This window comes from Brassica rapa, chromosome A04 (genome assembly GCF_000309985.2).
Source record: "Brassica rapa cultivar Chiifu-401-42 chromosome A04, CAAS_Brap_v3.01, whole genome shotgun sequence".
Lineage (NCBI taxonomy): Eukaryota > Viridiplantae > Streptophyta > Magnoliopsida > Brassicales > Brassicaceae > Brassica > Brassica rapa.
The window spans coordinates 8,885,810-8,903,584 of NC_024798.2; the positions used below are offsets into that span (position 1 = coordinate 8,885,810).

The 17,775-nt window shown below is 35.7% G+C and overlaps 3 protein-coding genes across 11 annotated transcripts; 2 read left to right on the forward strand and 1 right to left on the reverse strand.

The window, feature by feature from the left end:
• The first annotated feature begins 209 nt into the window (after positions 1–209).
• On the forward strand, positions 210–3,865 carry LOC103863798 (proline dehydrogenase 2, mitochondrial). The gene is made up of 4 exons (XM_009141554.2): positions 210–1,466; positions 2,380–3,031; positions 3,322–3,562; positions 3,674–3,865. The coding sequence occupies exons 1-4, from the start codon at positions 963–965 to the stop codon at positions 3,705–3,707; spliced, it is 1,431 nt and encodes a 476-aa protein (XP_009139802.1). The 5' UTR covers positions 210–962; the 3' UTR covers positions 3,708–3,865.
• Positions 3,866–6,482: 2,617 nt separating this feature from the next.
• On the reverse strand, positions 6,483–8,441 carry LOC103863799 (calponin homology domain-containing protein DDB_G0272472). The gene is made up of 9 exons (XM_009141555.3): positions 8,265–8,441; positions 8,098–8,163; positions 7,941–8,027; positions 7,757–7,861; positions 7,573–7,620; positions 7,335–7,469; positions 7,129–7,226; positions 6,830–7,043; positions 6,483–6,734 (listed from the first exon to the last, which is right to left on the reverse strand). Exons 1-9 carry the CDS (start codon positions 8,305–8,307, stop codon positions 6,649–6,651), a joined length of 882 nt encoding a protein of 293 aa, XP_009139803.1. The 5' UTR covers positions 8,308–8,441; the 3' UTR covers positions 6,483–6,648.
• A 254-nt stretch (positions 8,442–8,695) lies between these two features.
• On the forward strand, positions 8,696–16,727 carry LOC108871695 (pentatricopeptide repeat-containing protein At5g38730). 9 transcript variants are annotated; one of them, XM_033290003.1, is made up of 6 exons: positions 8,696–11,708; positions 11,802–12,103; positions 12,188–12,227; positions 12,441–12,506; positions 12,614–12,825; positions 12,920–16,727. In XM_033290003.1, exon 6 carries the CDS (start codon positions 14,737–14,739, stop codon positions 16,516–16,518), a length of 1,782 nt encoding a protein of 593 aa, XP_033145894.1. In that variant the 5' UTR covers positions 8,696–11,708; positions 11,802–12,103; positions 12,188–12,227; positions 12,441–12,506; positions 12,614–12,825; positions 12,920–14,736; the 3' UTR covers positions 16,519–16,727. The 9 variants fall into 9 exon arrangements, with proteins under 9 accessions (XP_033145894.1, XP_033145892.1, XP_033145893.1 ...); XM_033290001.1 differs by having other exon boundaries at positions 11,903–12,103; XM_033290002.1 differs by having other exon boundaries at positions 11,937–12,103.
• The last annotated feature ends 1,048 nt before the right edge of the window (positions 16,728–17,775 follow it).

Sequence of the window (17,775 nt, forward strand, 5' to 3'; positions counted from 1 at the left end):
ATTACATATTAAAATTATGTTTTTTTGCAAACATATTAAAATTATGTTGAATTGGTAAACCATTATATTTTGAAAAAAATACTTTCATTAATATAAATAAATAAAATATCATTCACCGTTTAAAGTGATTAAAATATCATTCACCTTTTAAAATGATTAATATTCATAAATTATGTAATAATTTTCACAAAAATAAAATTGTTAACATATGTTAAATTTTAATATTTAGAACTATATATCATCTATTTAGTTATTTTTAAAATAGCAGCAACATATTATCATAAATTATTATATACAAATTAATATAAAATTTTATATTTATAAATGAAATGTTACCCGCACGGGTGTGCGGATTAAAATCTAGTTCTCTTATTAAATGATAACATTTATTGTAATTAAAAATAGAAACCCACGTGATTTGGGCTATGCAAATTGCACCATGAAGAAATAACTTCAGTTTTTTTGCCTATCAAAAGTTTAAATCCAAAGTTTAAAGTTTGTTCCTTATTAAACAGAAAATCAGTCGTTAAAATATCTAACTTTTCTGGTAGATTTTTTGTTTCAGTCCTCTAAATATATAAATCCATATGAATTCATGAGAATAAGTGAATGAAAAAGGTGAGATAATTTATGTATAAACATTTTTTACAAATTCAGTAACTCTAGCCAAACCAAAATTTAGTCAATTCTCACCTTAGAAAAGATTCTCACTTAATTTTTTGCATATTATTTTCCTGATTCCATCCCAATTTAAGAAAAATTTAAACTTATATTATCTATTCAGACCTACGTACGTTATCATATATGACCATATAGAGAACATAAAGCCCTGTTTTTTTATAAATATATGTAGCATCTACCAATAACATACACACAAACCCCAAAACACACAAAAACGCTTGTGAAGAAAAAAAGAGGGACACAAGAAAGGGAAAGAAACCAAAAACTCTCTTATCGTTTACATGGCAAACCGTTTCCTCCGACCACACCTCATCCACCGTTTCTCCACCTTGAGTCCCGTCGGTCCTCCGTCCACCGTCGTCCCGGAGATTCTTTCCTTTGACCAACCAAAAACAGACGTTGACCTCGATCTCTCCGACCAAGCTAGACTCTTTGCTTCTGTCCCAATCTCCGACCTTGTCCGTTCAACTGCCGTTCTTCATGCTACGGCCATAGGCCCTATGGTCGATTTTGGATCGTGGGTTATGAGTTCGAAACTCATGGACGCGACCATAACACGGGATTTGGTCCTCCGTTTCGTGAAAGGAACGTTTTACGACCATTTCTGTGCAGGTGAAGACGCCGCTGCCGCAGCAAGGCGCGTGAGGAGCGTGTATGAGTCGAGGGGGCTTAAAGGGATGTTAGTGTATGGCGTTGAACACGCAGAAGACGGTGGTGAATGTGATAACAACATCAAGAAGTTCATTGAGACTGTTGATGCTGCCAAAACCCTACCTACGTCTCACGTAAGATATCCTCATTTATTTTTTATTTTTTTTTAAGACATCCTCATTTATTTTTATGCTTCATTTTTCCAATCTAAAGAGTTTTTTTTTTGTATATCACTTTCCCTATTTCCAGAACGGTCTTTCACATGGTTTCACCAAAAAAAATTTGGTGTAAACATTTCCTATTGTGTTTATTAAAAAATATATTGTCTCGGACATTGCAAACTATATGAAGTAAAAGACTTGAAAGCCTATTCTATAAACAATTATATTAACGAACAACGTATATTGGTGAACATTTTGTGGAAAAATATTTTGATTAAAAAACATTATATATATATATATATATATATATATATATATATATATATATTTGTATGTGTGTTTTTTTCACGAATATCCGTTTTTTGTTTTACTCGATTTTGCGGCAGTTTATTAACCTGTGCTAAAGAGAAGTAGAATTTCCTTAATAAAATTAATCACATTTATATAGATCAAATATATTAGTGGGATACATATAATATAATTATTTTGTGGAGGTTCGATCTACAAAAATCATATATATTGTATTATATGGAAATGCACTGATTAATTAGTGCAAGTTGGATCTACAATTTTGTATTATACGGAAATGCAGTAGGAAACCGACCAAAACGTTGCTGTCAGTAAAAAGAAGAAGAAGAAGACCAAAACCTTTAAAAACCACAACAAGAAACACCAACAAATTTTTCTTTTCTAATTAAATGTAGAATAATCAAAGCCACGTCGGGTCCTAGTCAGACTTTAAAGTTAACACGTTAATCACGCAATGTGAACTTATTTGGTAATCCAAAATGTCAACTACACTCGAAGAATATTCTTACGTTCACAAAAATCCCGGTTTATCCCGGTTCAATGGTTAATTAATTTTCCTTTGTCTTTGCCGAAACAGTTAAGCTCCGTGGTGGTTAAGATCACAGCCATTTGTCCAATGAGTCTTTTAAAACGTGTAAGTGATTTGCTTCGTTGGCAATACAAGAACCCAAGTTTCAAACTTCCATGGAAACTCCATTCATTTCCGGTTTTCTCCGGTTCAAGTCCTCTCTACCACACAATCTCCGAACCGGAACCATTAACCGTAGAGGAAGAACAAGAGCTTGAGAAAGCTCACGAACGCATTAAATCCATATGTATTAGATGCCAAGAATCGAACGTACCGTTATTAATCGATGCCGAAGATACGATTCTCCAACCGGCAATCGATTACATGGCGTATTGGTCAGCAATTATGTTCAATTCCGACAAAAGTCGACCCATTGTCTACAACACGATTCAAGCTTATTTGAAAGATGCGGGAGAGAGGTTGCAGTTGGCGTTACGAGAATCCGAGAAAATGAACGTTCCTATTGGGTTTAAGTTGGTGCGAGGTGCTTATATGTCTAGTGAAGCTAAGTTAGCAGCTTCCTTGGGTTACAAGTCACCGGTCCACGACACCATTCAAGAAACACATGCTTGCTATAATGAATGTATGGGTTTCCTTATGGAGAAAGCCTCCAATGGAACGGGCATTGCCGTCATTCTAGCGACTCATAACACCGATTCAGGTAAGCCAGTGAACCATATTTGTTAATTAAGAGTCCCACAATAAAGAGTGAACCTAATGAAATATATGAATCTAAAATACCTTCATCTTCCAATTAATAAAATTTATCTTCATCTGTTGACGTAGCCAAACTGGTTAACTGTGTTAAATCATTGTGTGCATTTATTCGCTTTCGTATTATCTTTTGGCATCTCTTATAACATAGTAGATCCAGATATTTCATTTTAGGACGAATTGGTTGTCGGTATGTATTATAATATTGATCATTTTCCCATTTGTGATTCATGACAGGTAAACTAGGTGCAAGGAAAGCAAGTGAGCTAGGAATTGATAAAGAGAATGGGAAGATCGAGTTTGCGCAGCTTTACGGGATGTCGGATGCCCTATCTTTAGGATTGAAAAGGGCTGGTTTCAATGTGAGCAAGTACATGCCGTACGGGCCGGTTGAAACCGCGGTTCCATACCTTATCCGACGAGCATATGAGAACCGCGGTATGATGTCCACCGGTGCTCTAGACCGCCAACTTATGAGGTAACTATCCGTTAGTAAAAAAAAAAAAAAAAAAAACTATCCGTTAGTAAACGTCGATGGTGGTCGTCTATATTTGGTTACTAACGATGTGTTGTGTTTGTGTATTTGAAGGATGGAGCTTAAGAGGAGAATAATGGCTCGGTGAAGAAACAGATTCATATGCATCAATGGAAGGAGACATTCATGAAATTTGGCAGGCAAATGTGAAGTTATATCCTTCGTGATCATTTCATTATATGTTATTTTATATTTTGTTGATGCACTATACATGATTTTAATTAATAGTGTCTTCTTCATGTTTTGTTTCATATATTTTTAATCAAGAAAAAAATAATGAAAGAAAATTTAAGTCAAGTTTAATTTAACTCAAAACTATACTTGATCGGTAAAATACAAAATAAGAAAATATTTTGATAAGGAAACTAAGTTCTAATTTTATGACCTACTTTAAGAATTTAACAAATCCTAAAATCGACCATTAAGTCAAGTATTTGTACACTTCTAAGCTATTAGATATATTTTGATATAGAAACTAAATCCTAGTGTCAACAGAAAATTATACAATATACAATATCTTAATCTTCTTTCTTTCTAAAGTCGGCGCATGCTAATTTAAAAAATCAATTGGATAAAACACCTTTGACGCTTTTATCACGGATATAGTGACATTCTTCTTTTTTTTTTTTTTTCCGCCAAGGTGTTGTTTAAATTAATCCAACGGGCCAAGCCCAGACGTCCGAAGCCCAATTACACAAAGAGCTAACAAAAAAACGACCCACAAACGAAATGGGCTACAGCAATAACGGCCGAAGCCCAAGAAAAGCAGACGGCCCAAAAGCCCAAACAATTAACCCGAACAGCTTGCCCTCGGGTCGCGACAAGGAGGCTGGGAATTGCACACGTGTAATAATCTAGGCCATCAGCATGCCACGCGTCACCCGCCTCAACTTGATCTCACCCCCTTCGCACAGCCGCCGGAACTTACCACCGACAACCTCGTTTCACCGGAGCTCAGAACCTGAAGAGCCACCGGCGTAACCATAACCACTCTACTCCGCTCTGTCTTCTCGCCGGAGAGATCCATCGAACTAACGAGATCTCCTCCGACTATGAACCACCACAAACCCTAAACAGGCGAGCCAAGAACCGCTACCAGAAGCAAACTGTACTTCTCACACCTCAAGCTAGACACCACAACCCAAAGGACCTCGGGTTTCAAGACGGCAGCGCGGAACTTTAGAAGCCTCCACTCTCCGTGACCAAAAGCCGGCGAAGACAGATCTGACTGAGCCTCTCCTTCCCGGAAGCTAGAGCGGCGACGGTGAAACTGAGAAAGCTTTCACCTCCCGCAAAAGGCCGGCATCGATGGAGCTAGGGAAGCCTCCATCTCCCGGAACACACTACCTAAACATGCAAGCCACTCCATCTCCGTCGGGAACCTCCAGTCGCTCGCGTCGTTACTCCAGAAGCCGAGCCACCGATGAGGATGGTTGCGGTACCAGAGCTCCGACAAGGCGGTCGATGACGGAACTGCGAAGAGGGAGCGAGAGGGGACAACTTATAACAAAGAAAAGGACTCCGGCGACGGCACGCACGCTCACGCGCCGGCCGTACGCCGGACCCGAGCTGAGATTTGGTTTCTCTCTCTCTTCTCTCTCTCTGTCTAACCGACCCGCTATGCTTTATTTGTTGAAAACAAGATAAAAACTTATATGTAATGTAAATTCAATATCAGAACGAATCATTTTTAGTTTGTCATGACCAATGCTAAACTCAGGAAGAAACACTTTAAGCAATGTGAGTTCCCAATTGACAGCATTCATGGGGGTGATATTCAGCTTCCACACATGAACAACAGCTGTCAAGTCTGTAGTGTTTACTGTTTAGGAGATATCTAAACTGAACAATCCAACTAGTAATAGAACACTGAGTAACAGGACAAGCCACCAATCAGGACCATACCATCAAGTGAAATGAATGAGAGGCAATAAAATAATCTCTTGACCAAGAGTTCCTTCAAAATACCTAGCAACCTTTAATGTCGCGGGCCATACATGACTTATTGATGAGTAGCTGTCAAGTATATGAAACGTTCTACTAGATGATAGCATTCCAAATCAACAAGTATCATCTAAGCTCAATTGCAACTCACCAATTTTTTGAAGATTTTTACTATTTTGTTTATAATTTTACTAAGGGTTATTGGTGTTGTTTTCAACGAAGTGTTCCTCGGCTTGCACCGGATTGGTTTTGCCAAGCCTCCGTCATCGCAGCTTGAGAGCACCTTCGGGTTAGTCTTCGGCAAAGCAACATCTTATTAACCTGCTCCTCGTTTCCTAATGGCTTGTCCGGGTTCTAGGAAGTGCGTGTGCAAGGATAAACTTGTTGCTCGTTGCAGTTAGTGTAGTTCTATGCTTTTGTTCAATTGTGAACATGTTTTGATCTTTGTTTGGTTCTCTGTTTTTTTTTTTAACTTTTCTGCGACCCTTAGGATCAGTCTAGCTTTCAAGCAAATGAGATTACAATCACTTTGTAATCAGACTTCATTACCCTTAGGCCTTACCAGTTAATGATATTTAGTTATTTACACACTTAACAAAAAAAAGGGTAAAAATCATTCTCTCTAAACTATTTTGTGATTATTATTTTGTAAAGTGACCAGTGACCACCATAATCATATTTCTAGCAATTTCTCCTACAAGATCAAATCTTTGTCTTTGTATCTGTCTAGTCACAAAATTTTGACGGACTTAAATTAAACGTGTTGTTTTAGATAAGCAGTGGAATTGCCACATTGTTGGCTGGTCATCAACTAGTGGTTTATACTAGTCAAAGGTGGGAAACAGGCAAGTGGAAAACAGTTTGTTGCGCTCCAAAAGCGTTCCAATTTTCTCTTTTTTGGAAAAGTTTTTCCACTAAATATTTTTGAATTCGATTTCAAAAGGTTGATAAAATATAATCTTTCAAGGGTAAAAACACCCACAAAAGCTCATGAAATTGTCAATTACAAAATTGATCGTAAAAACATTCATGACATTGCTCACAAGCCTCTCTAATATATGATCCATGTAGGATCTGTTTGGTTCTTAGTAAGGCTTAAACTTACGAGCAGCTCGAATTTGTTGTATCCTCTTCTTGTCTTCCTCGAACTTAGTCTGAAGCGCCAAGAGTTCTATAATATAACACAACCCAATAAACAATCATCAGAATCAGAACAATAAACAAAGTAAAACAAAACTCTTGGATATATAAAAAGCAAAGACTTACCACTTCGTTGGGCATCTCGCCTCTGGAAACGGTAGAAACCATGACCGACAATCTCAGTCTTCTTCTTCTTAGCTACCTTATCTTCCAAAGCAGCCTGAGAAACAGATCCAACAGCTGTTCCAGATTCAGCATCTGTTGTCTTTTTCCTCCCTTTATGATGCACGACCACGGTCCAACCGCCTTCTGCTGCTTTAGCTTCTCGCTCTTGTTTCTCCTATACGACAGCAACATACAAAAACGTTGTAGTAACACGAGACTATATACATTACAGCTTCCAAATGTAGGAGAGACAAAAGAACCTGCTCAAGGCGTTCTTCGTGAGCAGTCATGAAGTCATCGATTCTCTTCTGCAGCTCGTCTAAACCGGGCCTGTTCTCATAGTAATCAGTGACCCACTCTGCAGTTTCACAAAGGACTTGTCAATTTTTATCGAAGGAACAGATTCAAGAGTGAAGACTGCTTAATATCTAATCAACTGAAGCTAATAATGGAAGAAACTGCTTACTTTTCATTCCTCTGGAGCAATCTTCATCGCCTGAAGATATTTCATAAACATCTTCCTCCTCTTCTTCAACTTTGTTCTTCTTTTCAATCTCTTTAGTAGAGGTCAGCTTCATCTTTCTCTGTTTCTTAGACTTTCCTAAGAAGACAAGTTATATTCTTAGTTAATAACAAGACAAAAATACACAGTTATTATAAAAATCTACCAAACAGATTAAGAGAGCAAAGCTTATTCATCTTACGGTTTCTCGTTTCAGTTGCATCATTAGCCACGTTTTTATCGTCATCAGCTATCAAACATAAACAAGAGTTGGTAAATGAAAATACTATAGGAGAAGTTGAAACTAGCATGTGCAGAGTGCAGACCAACACAAATGAAAAAGGACAAAACTACTAGAGTCATGAACCACACACACACACACATACCTTGTTTTATCAGATGATCATCAACAGGACCACTAGAAATCTCATCGGCCTTCCTTTTATTCTTAGTCTTGTTCAACTTTCCCTTGTTGCCTTTGATTTTCTCAGCTGCAACAAGGACCAAAGATAATAAAACAAACTAGCTATAGCATGAATTCTACATCTTCCCAAAAGGAAAAGGGCTCACCTTGCTCGCTTATTTCCTCGGCAACCTTCTTACTCTTCTTCTTCTTCAATTCAACCTTCTTTCTATTAGGCTTCTCACTTGTGATAGCTGTACAAAACAAAAGACACTAAGCTTAAGCTCCTCTTAATTAACACAATCTGTCAGGCAAAACTCTCACCTTGAGGATGTTCAACATTGCTCACTTTCTCTTTCTCTTTCTTCTTCCTCTGCACTTTCTCAACCACTTCAAGATAAAAGCCCTTTGTTAATTGAGTCCAAATCAAGAAAATCGTAATGATAAGCGAAGAAGAAGAAGAAACAAACGCGAAAGGTTTAGACTCTTACCCTCGTGGAGATTACTCTTCTTCAGCTTTCTGCCTTCCTTCATCTTCTCTTTTTCGAGTCAGAAACTATTGACGGCGACTATCGGCGTCGACGTTTTAGGACAAGTTTGAGGTCGCGACCATGTAAATTAGGGTTTTTGATTTTTGTGAGGTTTTGCAATTACAGAGGGGGACGGACATATACGTATTTATCCTAAACCGGAACATTCCCGGTATGTGCAACTCAATCGTTTCGGTTCGGATTTTTCTTAATTGGGGGTTGGTTTACTCTATTCTATTCGGTTACTAATAGTCTAATACTATCTTTCTAAACATGATTTTGATTATATCAAAAGTTGCTAGTGGTAAACACAAAAAAAATTGAAGCTAAAACATGGGAGAATTTTAATTTTACCACTATTTTGATACTATTTTTCAAATTTACTCTAAATAGATAAACGACTAAATGATAATGACTAAAATAATCTTACTAATCTAACTCTCATCCCTCGTAAAAGACGAATAAACTTCACCGTCGATTTTTCGTCGAGTTTCATCATCGTCTTCATTGAGCTTCGCCGGCTTCGTCTTCATTAAGCTTTCGATGTGTTGTTTCTTGTTTCTTAATGGTTACTATGTGATCAGGGAGGTGAATGAGAATATTTAGAGCCACTTTTTGATTACCATCGTGTTCAGCAATTGGACTCTGTTTGTATTGACGATGAATTTTAAATTTTTAATCACACACACATGTTTAGGCGATCTTTTTTATTTGTTTAGTTTGTGTCAAATCATATACATATTCCTTAAAGTTTGAATTTTTTATTGTTGTGCTCATTTACTTAGTTAAATGAGTATATTTTCTTTTTATCACTCACTGTAAATCTTTGTTTTTCCCAGTTAATTTTTGCATGTTAGATAACTTTGGGATAATTTTGTTTCATGATTTTGAATGAAAGTTTATACCTTTTTATGTTTTATGTTGCTCTACAATGCTTTTGATTTGATTAGTCAATGTTCTAGCTTGGTCTATTAATATCTGATTCTCTAGATAGTTGATTTGATTTGAAGTATAGTCAATAAGTTAGTCTTTGTTGTGTGATTTTATATTGTTAATTTGTATGTCCTGAAACTAGTTTGATTTGTTAATACGGTGAGGTTTTAGATTCAAGAAGCAAGGCGAATGAGAGAATAGTGATGGTGTTAGTTCCCATGAGAACTACAAGAAAGCACGAACTACTAAGGAAAATATTGTTATTTTCGTAAAAGAAATATGGTTGGCTACTGATGAGCATATAAAGATCACTGATACAAGCCATGATCATGACACGGGCTCTAGCAGCAACAACAGTGGTAGTGGTCATATAGCATGTCAGGATGATGAATCACATAAAATTCAGTGGAAAGATATGTGATAATAAAACTGGTGGATCTGTTTCTGAAGCTATTACTGTGATTTCTATACCAAGTCAAAATGTTCCTGTTGCTGGAAATGCTCTATTTATGGGTTATATTGCTTATGTGCTTGTAGAGAAACAAGTTTGATGGATTCTACTACACCTAGTGATCCAAACACTCGATGCAATAATCTCAAATATCTTAAATCATAGTCCATAGTTTAGAACATAAAAAAGTCAGCTGATAAACACTAGTAATTCAACTTAGAAACCTTTAATTTTGTTTTCAAACTCTAACAAATCAGTTTATAACCCTAATAAATCAGTTTATACACTTTTATAAATCAATCTAAAAAGCTTTGTTCAGTTGATAATTTGATATACACTGATATTTCAATTTAAAAACCCATAAGTCAGTTTTCAAACTCTAATAAATCAGTTTATAAACCCTAATAAATCAGTTTATAAAATTTAAATTAGTTTATAAGCTTTTATAAATCAAACTATAAATTTTTATAATTCATTTTATAACACATAAAACAAAAACCAGTTTATAAACAGTAGCAATTATACTTATAAACCCTTAAATCAGTTTATAAACATTTATAATTTTTATAAATCAGTTTATAGTCACTTATAAATCCATTTATGAACCACTATAAATCAATTTATAGATCAATTTATAAATCCTTATAAATAAATTTATAAACCCTTATAAATCATATTTCCTTTGTAAGAATTTAAACGGGTATGTATCATTTATCAACTCTTATAAATGGGACAATCCGACTGACTTATTCACAAAGGTTTTTCCTTTTACAATATTTCGAAAACTCGTCTATGATATTAGGCGTTTCTATGAGTTATGAAGAAAAAAGTTATGTCACTGGATTTTTTTTCCTTTATGGTTTTTGTTTCATCAAGTGTTTTCATTACTAATTTTTTAACAGACAAGATGAACAATCAAAGAGAGGTGTTAAAAGATAATATTATGGATAATGATTATCCATTTTTATCAGTTTATTATTAATTTTGTAAAATATAAGTGTTAAGCCAATACTTTCCTCTTTTTTCTTCCATCATGAATTTTATATATAAAAGAGCAAGAGAGTATATAAAATGCCTATATAAAGAGATCATTTGTTCATGAAGTGAGGTAACTTAATAATAAGTTTTGTTACTCTCTCTCTCTTTTCATAACACGTCCATTCCGTCTCATTATTTTTATGGGCCCTGTGTATATTCCATATGAATAACAAAACAATTGTCTGAAAATTGACCCTAAATTGTTTAAAAGGACCCTAAAATTATACTTAAAATTGCTTAAAAAATTTTTGGGCCCTATACAAATGCCCCATCAACACACCCTTAGAGACATGCCTGACTCTTTATCTCTCTCAGACTCTCACTAGTCTTTGTTCACATATATCACAATACTAAAAGCACAATATGGTGAGCAGAGAGTGTGCCACCTCATCAAAAATAATCAGCCAATAAGAATATTTCATTTCGGGTCTGGGCTTCAGTTTTGTTTCGAATGGGCTTTGATATGTCTTCGGCTCTGGGCTTCGTGTTCGTTTAGAATTGGCACATCAGCAGATGTGAGCCCCACTTTATATTGATTTGGTTTGGTATCTAACTAATGTTGTTTGTTTAATTTGAGTTTTATTTTTCTACGGTTTAATTTTTTTCCCGTACGGTTCTCTTAATGTCGTTGGTTCTCTTACGGTTTTAGGGTTATCGTTTTTTGACTCTTCTTCACCCTCGCCGTTCCTCAAAACTCGGTCTGTAAACCCAAAGTTTTCTTTTTACAACTCTTAACCTCCCCTAACGTAGATTCAACGTATTCTACTTAATTCCCCATTAATCCAGTAATAATGTAAACCTCTCTGTTTCCTTCATTTGATCTATAAATTGGAGAGGATTCCGGGTGGGATGAATCTTCACAATCACTTTCGATTCATCTTCCATATCAAGCATACAAAGATCCTTTGATAAAGTCGTCCACAGATGCTTTGAAGAGGCAGATGACTAACTATATGCTTCAGGACGATTAAAATCATCAGAAGGTACAAACTTTTTAAAAAACAACGAGATTCGGTTCTTTACACTTTAATTCAATCTCATATTCCTTATTAATCTTTTGATGACTCCATCTACAGGGAGCTCGATCGTTTTTCTTTTCATTGGATTTGCAGCATTTTGTTTTAGTATCTTTCTGTTTTTTTTCCTCAGTTATGTTAGATATGTTTTATTGATTCAGAGTTTGGTCTGATTCTACGCTTCTGGTTCGATAGATGAGCAAAAAAATGAGTCAGAACCATTGATTTGATCGAGCAGAGGCAGAGCGTCTGAAGCTTTGATGCATCATCGAGAAAAATCTTTTGAGTCTTAGAGAGTTTCAGAGTTTCAGGGGAACAGATTTAGGATGATAAAGGCAAGCCAAACCTAGCCAAATTCTACGGTGATATGTCTTCGTTTCTTTGAAATTTTAATTTCTTACGTGGACGACTGTGACCTATTCTCAACTTATGATTTGCGGTTACAGCTACAGAAGCAATACGAGCTCATAAGCAACGTATTTTCAGGTATGGTTTTTCTGAGATTCCAACCCACAAACTACCTTGGTTTCTTGATCCATACTCTAGATCTTATATTCTGCAATCTTTCAGTCAATCGTCTGTTGTTTTATGGATTGTTAGAGCCTGTGATTTTGATTTTTCCATAGTATTGTGTTGTCTACAGCTTTGTGCAAATTATCTATATATATGATTTATTGGAGATTGATATTTTTGGCCCAGCGTGATACACATTTAAGGAAGTGACAGAGTCATCGAGTCAGTCATGGAATATGCTGCCAAAGAAAAGTAAAGAAATACCTTTTTGTACTTGCTCATACCCAATATTTTTTACAGTTCTGTATTATATTTATCTTTTGATGTTGTTGGATAATAAGGTTTTTAATCCTTGATAGCTGTGGGATGCTGTACCGTTACTGCAAAGCTATGGGATAAGGGCTCCATCAGGAGGACAGGGTGTTGAGGAAGGCCGTAGAGAAAACAAAAAAGAGGGTGATGAAGTAACAGAGAATCTCCTGGACATTGACCCGCTAGAAAACATGGTTAGACTTAGAGATGATGTTTTCAAGTGTAGAAGAATAAAGAAAGAAAAACTTCAAAGGTTAAGGTAAAACCCAATCTTTACATTTTTCATCTACTTTCGTTTGATGAAAACTTGATCCATAGGTTTATTTGTTTGAATATATTTGAATTAATGGCAGGAGGAGTTGACGACCAAAGTGGACCACCAAGACCACCAATATTGTTGATGAGAAGGTCGATATGTTTGCCATTGGTGTATTGGTTCTATAAGTCATAACCAGTCGTAGAGTTGTTGATACAACAGAAGCCATGTCAGGGGTGGTTGTGAATGCGTGCTATTTTCAGGATCACACAGCCCCCTCATACCTCAACGAACTCATCCGCCACGGGCAACTCCTAATGGAGTGAGTAGAAACAATCAAATAAAACTTAAATGTCTGGTAACTAATGTGCTTATGCCTTGCCTTAGTCCCCCTTGATTGAGTTTTGCTTCTTAAGATTCTCAATTGGTTGCTTCTTTTATTTCAGTCAACCAAACGGTGAATATCACCTAGATGTGTCTCTATGTTGTTCTACTGATTTTTGTTTAGGCTCAAACCTCGGAGCAGTTGTCAATATTCTACAAAGTTCATGTAGTTTTAATCTAAGCATAAAATTAAACCCCAGTAGACAAAGAAACTCTCAGATTAAAAAGCGTTAAATATATGGACCTTATTAGCAACAAGCTCTGCTTCCTTATGATCCTCTACACTCTGTTTTTTTTAAATGTTTTTTTTTTGTAAACTAATTTTTTTTAATTGTTCGTTCATCTTAGGAAAAATATAAATTTATTTTTGCTTTGTACATGGTTAAGTATAAATCATTGTTTCAATTATGAATTCTAGAGACATTATCATTAATGAAACTCTCGGGCTAATAGTGTTTCCCACGGTTAACTCACGTTAATTCTAGAGACATAAACAAGTACTAACCCAAAAAGAGTTTAATAAGATATTGTCATTGCCTTTGATTACGCACGGTTAACTCACGTTACAAAGAGAATTTATCAAAATTGTTATCTCAAGTCTATCAACAATCATACTATTATATTTTTTTCCTTCTTTTACTTTGTTTCGCAATTTCCCGACTTCATTTTTAAAACTGTTTCCAAAACAACAACTCAGATATGTTTCTATTCTGACGTTTGTTATATTCTTTTCTACACAATACCCATGACTAATATATCTACACGTGTGTGATGCCTTAAGTTACGTATAAGGATTTGATTAATAAGCATGGTTAAACCTGCTTTAGATCTCCATAATACACGACTTCAACTAAACAAACAAATCAATCCACAGCACTTGCTATAACATTTTTCAAGTTTTACAACCCATCTAATTGTCAACAATCCCGCGCTTGCGCGGGGCTCCGCCCCTAGTAATATTATAATAATATATAAATACATATAATCTATTCCTCACTATATATTATACAACAAAATCTATTTATTCTATACGTAAACATACAAACCCTAGCAAATTGTTAATCATTCTTGGAATTTTTTTTTGAAATATGTTTTTCCCTATTAGATATTTGTTTGTTTCCATTTGGAAGAACATATCCCTGAAACTCGTCTAATTCGGGATTCAGAAATGATGACTTTTTTTTTCTTTTTAATTAGACTGGGTTATTTCGGTTTAATTCGGTCGAGTGAGGTTGGTCCACGATCCGATCTGTTTATTTTTTTTTTCCCGAAGATTTCCAAACCGGTTTAAGAGCATCTCCATCCCAATTCTATTTTTTCTTCTAAAATAGAGTAAAAGTGGATATGGAGTAAGGAATACTCCAACCCAACTTCATATCTCACTCTATAATGAAATTTACTCCATAAATGGGAAATGGAGTAGGATTGAAGTAATTTTACTCTATTTTCACTTTTACTCCATTTTATCCTTTAGTTTTACACTGGAGATGCTTTCAGGAATCTCTCTGTTTACAAACAACACCAACAACAATGGTGAATATCGCATCCGCAAATCGAGAAGCTTTGATCGCACAAAGCATCTGCGGCACTATATTGAAAGGAAACTGGAAAAACATTCTGAAACACAAACTCGATTCAGGACTACTAACATCATCCATAACCACACAGGTACTCTCCGAGCTTTCATCGTATGGCGGACCTTCTCTCGCACTAAGCTTCTTCACCTGGTCTGATTCGATCCCAAGTTGCAAACACACCTTACAGTCTTCCTGGAAAATGATTCTGATCCTCACCAAACACAATTATTTCAAAACCGCACACCAACTGCTCGACAAATTGTCTCAGAGAGAGCTTTTGTCATCGCCTTTGGTTTTAAGATCTTTGCTTAACGGTGTTTCGGAAGACCCGGAAGTTCTCTCTCACGTCTTTAGCTGGATGATCATATATTACGCCAAATCCGGCATGATCAGGGACTCTATCGAGGTTTTCGAGCAGATCAGGAGTTGCGGGTTGAGGCCTCATTTGCAAGCTTGTACTGTCTTGCTTAATAGTTTAGTGAAGGAGAGACTGACTGATTCTGTTTGGAAGGTGTTCAAGAAGATGGGTAAGCTAGGTGTTGTGGCTAACATTCATTTGTACAATGTGTTGGTTCACGCTTGTTCTAAGTCCGGAGATCCTGAGAGAGCAGAGAAGCTGTTGAGTGAGATGGAAGAGAGAGGTGTCTTTCCTGATCTTTGTACTTACAACACTTTGATCTCGGTGTACTGCAGAAAGGGTATGCATTACGAGGCTTTATCAGTGCAAGACAGGATGCAGAGAAGCGGGATTGGTCCTGATATCGTCACTTATAACTCGCTTATACATGGGTTTTGTAGAGAAGGTAGAATGAGAGAGGCCACGAGGCTGTTCCGTGAGATTAAAGGGGTTGTTACGGCTAACCATGTTACTTACACTACTTTGATTGATGGGTATTGTAGAACGAATGATATAGATGAGGCTTTGAGGCTACGCGAGGTTATGGAGGCGAGAGGGTTTTCTCCTGGAGTTGTGACTTATAACTCGATTCTTCACAAGCTTTGTGAAGATGGAAGAATAAGAGAAGCTAACCGGCTTTTGACTGAGATGAGTGGGAAAAAGATAGAACCTGATAACATCACTTGCAACACTTTGATCAATGCGTATTGTAAAATCGGAGACATGGTGTCTGCTGTGAAGGTAAAGAAGAAGATGGTTGATTCAGGGCTAAAACTTGATATGTACTCGTACAAAGCATTGATTCATGGGTTCTGTAAAGCGTTGGAAATGGACAATGCGAAGGAGGAGCTCTTCTCTATGCTAGAGAAAGGCTTATCACCAGGATACTCGACTTATTCTTGGCTCGTGGATGGATTCTATGACCAGAACAAGCAAGATGAAATCTCAAAACTTCCTGAGGAGTTTGAGAAAAGAGGTCTATGTCCTGATGTCGCTCTATACAGAGGATTAATAAGAAGGATTTGTAAGTTAGAACAGGTGGATCACGCCAAAGTGCTGCTTGACTCAATGGAAAAAAAGGGTTTGATGGGAGATAGCGTTATATACACAACCATGGCTTACGCGTATTGGAGAACAGGGAAGGTCACTGAAGCTTCTGCTTTGTTTGATATAATGTATAATCGACGGTTGATGGTAAACTTGAAACTGTATAAATCTCTCAGTGCCTCCTACGCTGGTGATAATGAAGTGTTGATATTCTTTTGGAGTCATGTACGTGATAGAAGTCTCATATCGAAAAGCATCTTACGGGATATGAACAGAAGCGAGGTCTTATGAAGTGAGTACCCGTATGAGCTCAGTGTTGACCACGGATAAGGTTGAAAGTCCGACTTTCCTCTGTTTTAAGAAATTAGCTAATACGCGATAAGGTTGGGCAAGCCTGATAATTTTAAGGCTTTGAACGGTGTACATACTTGAAAGACTTTAAATTGTTCTTTGCACCATCGATCAAAGATATTATTCATTCTTACAAACTTCTTTTTCTTTTTTTTTTCATTCTTACAAACTTCTTTTCTTTCTTTTTTTCATTCTTACAAACTTGCTTTCATATGCATTATTATTTTTAATTGCTTCAATCATAAATTACTTTCGTAATTATAATATCAAATTAAAACATCAAAAGGTTCTATTTCCAAACCTTCAATATCAGTTAAGAATGGTTTTCGGATTACCAGTGTCAAACTTGATACTAAATCTCTTAGCTAGATTAACGCTGAAAATAATTATATTAACGGTTGTAGATAATTTCAAATTGCTGGAGAAATAATCATATACTAGATTTTGACCCGCGGTTAAAAGCGCGGGTTTGTTTTCAAAATTAAATATATATTTAAATAAATTTCTACATAATATATATAGTGTATAGGTTTGTGTACATTTATCCGAAACCGCGAATTAAACTGTAGCAAACTGAAGAAGAAAAACGAAACCTACATTAAACTGATTTTCATAAATAATCGAGCAAATCCTATATCTTTAGAACCAAAAAACTGAAACTAATCGTGAAACATTGAAATGGTACAAAAAAACATTTTTATTTTTGAAAATGATTTAACTCCTTTTAGTAGGAATACATATGTAGTTTATTGACGAATTAAGATATAAGCATTGTTTTCATATTTGATTCGGACCTGCAATTGGACCAGTAAACTGGTGGCTGTATATAATATGGACTGACTTATATTCTTCATGTAAATTCTACCATGATTATACCAACTGATATGTTTTCACAAAATTCAGATTCAAGGAAAACCTATTAATTAAAAATCCGATAAAACCGAAAATCATGCCATTAACCCGTGAACCGACACCAGGTTGACCCGATAAAAACTTAGAAAATTTTGATAATATTTTTAAAAAAATTAATTATAATTCTCATATATTTTATAATAATACGCAAAACTTAAAAAACTATTTGATTTGTCATTTACACGTAAGATATGTGTAGATGAGAATGGGGCTTACCAATTATGAATGACAAAATCTTCAATAATTTTAATGATAGTGTGAATTCGCAAGCATATTCTCATTTAA

What these genes read in the sequence shown, in the direction of transcription:
- LOC103863798 (XM_009141554.2), top strand. Translation starts at nt 963, where the DNA reads ATGGCAAACCGTTTCCTCCGACCACACCTCATCCACCGTTTCTCCACC. An exon ending in GACTCATAACACCGATTCAG is followed by an intron (nt 3,032 to 3,321) that starts GTAAGCCAGTGA and finishes GATTCATGACAG; the next exon opens with GTAAACTAGGTGCAAGGAAA. An exon ending in CTAGACCGCCAACTTATGAG is followed by an intron (nt 3,563 to 3,673) that starts GTAACTATCCGT and finishes GTGTATTTGAAG; the next exon opens with GATGGAGCTTAAGAGGAGAA.
- LOC103863799 (XM_009141555.3), bottom strand. Translation starts at nt 8,307, where the DNA reads ATGAAGGAAGGCAGAAAGCTGAAGAAGAGTAATCTCCACGAGG. An exon ending in CAATGTTGAACATCCTCAAG is followed by an intron (nt 8,028 to 8,097) that starts GTGAGAGTTTTG and finishes TGTTTTGTACAG; the next exon opens with CTATCACAAGTGAGAAGCCT. An exon ending in TGCAACTGAAACGAGAAACC is followed by an intron (nt 7,470 to 7,572) that starts GTAAGATGAATA and finishes TTGTCTTCTTAG; the next exon opens with GAAAGTCTAAGAAACAGAGA.
- LOC108871695 (XM_033289999.1), top strand. Translation starts at nt 14,737, where the DNA reads ATGGTGAATATCGCATCCGCAAATCGAGAAGCTTTGATCGCACAAAGC.